Source organism: Suricata suricatta, unplaced genomic scaffold, assembly GCF_006229205.1.
Source record: "Suricata suricatta isolate VVHF042 unplaced genomic scaffold, meerkat_22Aug2017_6uvM2_HiC HiC_scaffold_645, whole genome shotgun sequence".
In the NCBI taxonomy this organism is placed as follows: domain Eukaryota; kingdom Metazoa; phylum Chordata; class Mammalia; order Carnivora; family Herpestidae; genus Suricata; species Suricata suricatta.
Window position 1 is genome coordinate 1 of NW_021913613.1, and position 2,539 is coordinate 2,539.

Here is a 2,539-nt window from a genome sequence, read left to right on the forward strand (position 1 = left end):
GACGTCACGGTCCAACCGGCGGCCCCGCCCCGCCGCGCCCAGCGCCCCGCCCCCAGCTCACCCTTTTCCGCCGCGGAGCCGTCGGAGGAGCGGTCTGCCCGCCGGGGCCGGCCGGGGACGCTGGGGGAGCGGGGGCCACCCGCCAGGAACACGGGGGGCGACTCCTTGGCGCCAGGGAAGGGCTCCCCGAGCTCCCGGGTGGGGCTTTCCTGGAGGGTCAGAACAGCACGTGGCTCGGGGCGCCAGCAGCGGCCACGCCCACGGCCTCCCGTCCGCCGGAGGGACCCTCACCACCGCGCAAAGCCTGGGGCTGCCGCGCACCTGGTCGAAGAGGTAGACGGTGACGTCGTCGAAGAAGGACACGGCTTTCTTCTTGCGCTCCAGGTCCTCGCAGAAGGCCTCCGACAACAGGCTGGGCATCTTGAGCAGACTGCGCAGGTTGCGCGCGCTCTGGCTCTCGGCCACCACCACGGGCACAGGAGGTGCCTCCTCCTCGCTCTCCTCGCTGGGCTCCTGGATGCTGTAGCAGCGGAGCTCTTCATCCGATTCATCGCTCTCCTCGCTGTCCTCCTCCTCCTCCTCCGACCGGCCCTCTGGGGCTGCAGGCTGTCCCGGCAGGGCCAGGCAGAGTGGGGTCCTGGGGGCACTAGGACTCCCTGTCCGTTCCAGCTGGGCAGGTCCGGACGGTAGTACTGGGGCCTCCTGGAGGTCAGAGAGGTGGCCCTCTGAGCTCAGCGGGACCGGGGTCAGCAGGAAAACCTTGGAACCTCCGGGGCTGGGCACTGGAGGCTCTTGGGCAGGGCCCTGGGGCCAGGGAGGGTCCAGTCTGGGACCCTCCGGGCAGGCGCCTGGCTCTGGAGAAAAGTCCTCAGGCGGTGGCAGCGGCGGTAGCAGTGGTGGCACCTCTCTGGGACCAGTGCCTTGGGTCCCTCCAGCCACCCCAGACTCGAGGGAGGGCTGTGCAGACCGCAGCCCAGAGTTCTCCAGGTCCAGCTCTAGCCTGGCACTCAGGCCACCGGCTCCCTTCTCCCGGGGGCCTGCGGTGCAGTCAGGCTCCGCATCCAGGTCCGAAAAGTAGGCTGAGTCACGGTAGGGGTTCTTCTCACCAAGGCCGCCGAAGGAGGTGGAGAGCGGAGTCTCGGGCCCAGGGCTCTCGCCCTCGGAGACCAGCTCCCTACAGGCCTCGGGCTCACAGGGCTCGTGTGCCTCCTTGAGCACAAACTCAGGGGACTCGTAATTCTCTGTGTCATACCCGCTGTCCAGGGCTCGGGGCTGCCCGCTGGGAGTGCCAGTCACTGACGGGCTGAAGACCTCATAGCCACCGCCATCACTGGCTGAAGATGGGATATCCAGGGAGTCCACGGAGTCGGGGGTCCCCACCTGCTTCTGCAAAGAGCGGAAAGCCAGCGGCATGTCCGGCTTCTCGGCCAGCGGGCCATCGCTGGACAAATCGGTGAAGACACCAGAAGTGGCCTCTGTCATGTCCTCGTCCTCACTGACGGGCGCCCCCAGCTCAGGGGAGCTGCCGGAACTGTCCAGGGTCTGGGCCGCCTCAGCGGCAGTCTCCCAGCTGCCGGCGGGCATGGGCAAGGCGGGCAGGGTGTCGAGGGCACTGGCCTCCTCGGCGGGAAGCGGGGCTGCCTCTTGGGATGGGGTTGGAACCGAGGGAAAGGGGAGTCGAGGTCTGGCAGGGCCCTCCGCTTCCTCCGCAAGCCTGGGCTCGGTCTGGGGGCTGGTAGCCCGGCTCATAGCTGCCTCTGTCCGGGAGGATGTCACCAGGCAGATGGCCGGTGCCAGGCCCTCAGCAGGACACAAATGAGGGATGCCAAAGCAGCGGCCTAGCTCCTGGCCAGAGGAGGCCCCCTCTGACCCAAGGAGAGGTTCTCTGGGGTCCTCTGGGGCCAGGGGACGGCCCAGCTCAGGGACAGCTCGTAAGGTGTGCTCTGTGCGAGGCCCACAGTCCGTGCAGCCACCCACTTGTCCCGGGTCCCAGGAGCCTGGTCCCCGGCTGCCGCTGTTGTTGTTGGCAGACACGTTGGAACACCAGTGTCTGGGCTGGGCGGCTCTGCAGGCCTCGGCTGCCCCCTTCTCCTCCCCCCCTGGGGACAGCCGGGTCCCGGAGCTTCCGGAGGGGGACGTGCCTAGCGGGTCCTCCAAGAAGGGTGGGCAGAAGGCAGCTGGGCCCCAGTTGCTGTCCTCCTCCCTGGGCTCCGCCAGCATGAAGGTCCCCGGTGAAGGCGAGCTCAGTGGACAGGACGAGTCCCGGGCATGGTTCCCATGCGGGTAGTCGTCACCGCGGCCCCAGGACCCCTCAGGGGGTGGCACATGGCCCAGCAGCGGCTCCATGGCCAACGAGTCATTGTCGTGGTCACCACCATCGGGGAGCAGGTCCACGGCGTGGGGGCTGAGGGTGCAGCCGGCGCAGTCGGGGTCGTGGCCAGCGGCGGGCATGGGCTCCTCCAGCCGGATGAAGTACTCGCTCCCCACCGAGGGGCTGTGTGCGCTGAGCACGGGCACCACGCCCGGGGGCGCGCCGGCG

The 2,539-nt window shown here is 69.1% G+C and overlaps 1 protein-coding gene across 1 annotated transcript; it reads right to left on the reverse strand.

The window, feature by feature from the left end:
• Nucleotides 1-16: 16 nt before the first annotated feature.
• Nucleotides 17-2,535, reverse strand: LOC115285283 (serine/threonine-protein kinase LMTK1-like; the record flags this gene model as incomplete). The annotated part of the gene is made up of 2 exons (XM_029931589.1): nt 17-209; nt 322-2,535. Coding segments are annotated over 2 exons (2,407 nt in total), but the record flags the coding sequence as incomplete, so codon positions are not given.
• Nucleotides 2,536-2,539: the final 4 nt, after the last annotated feature.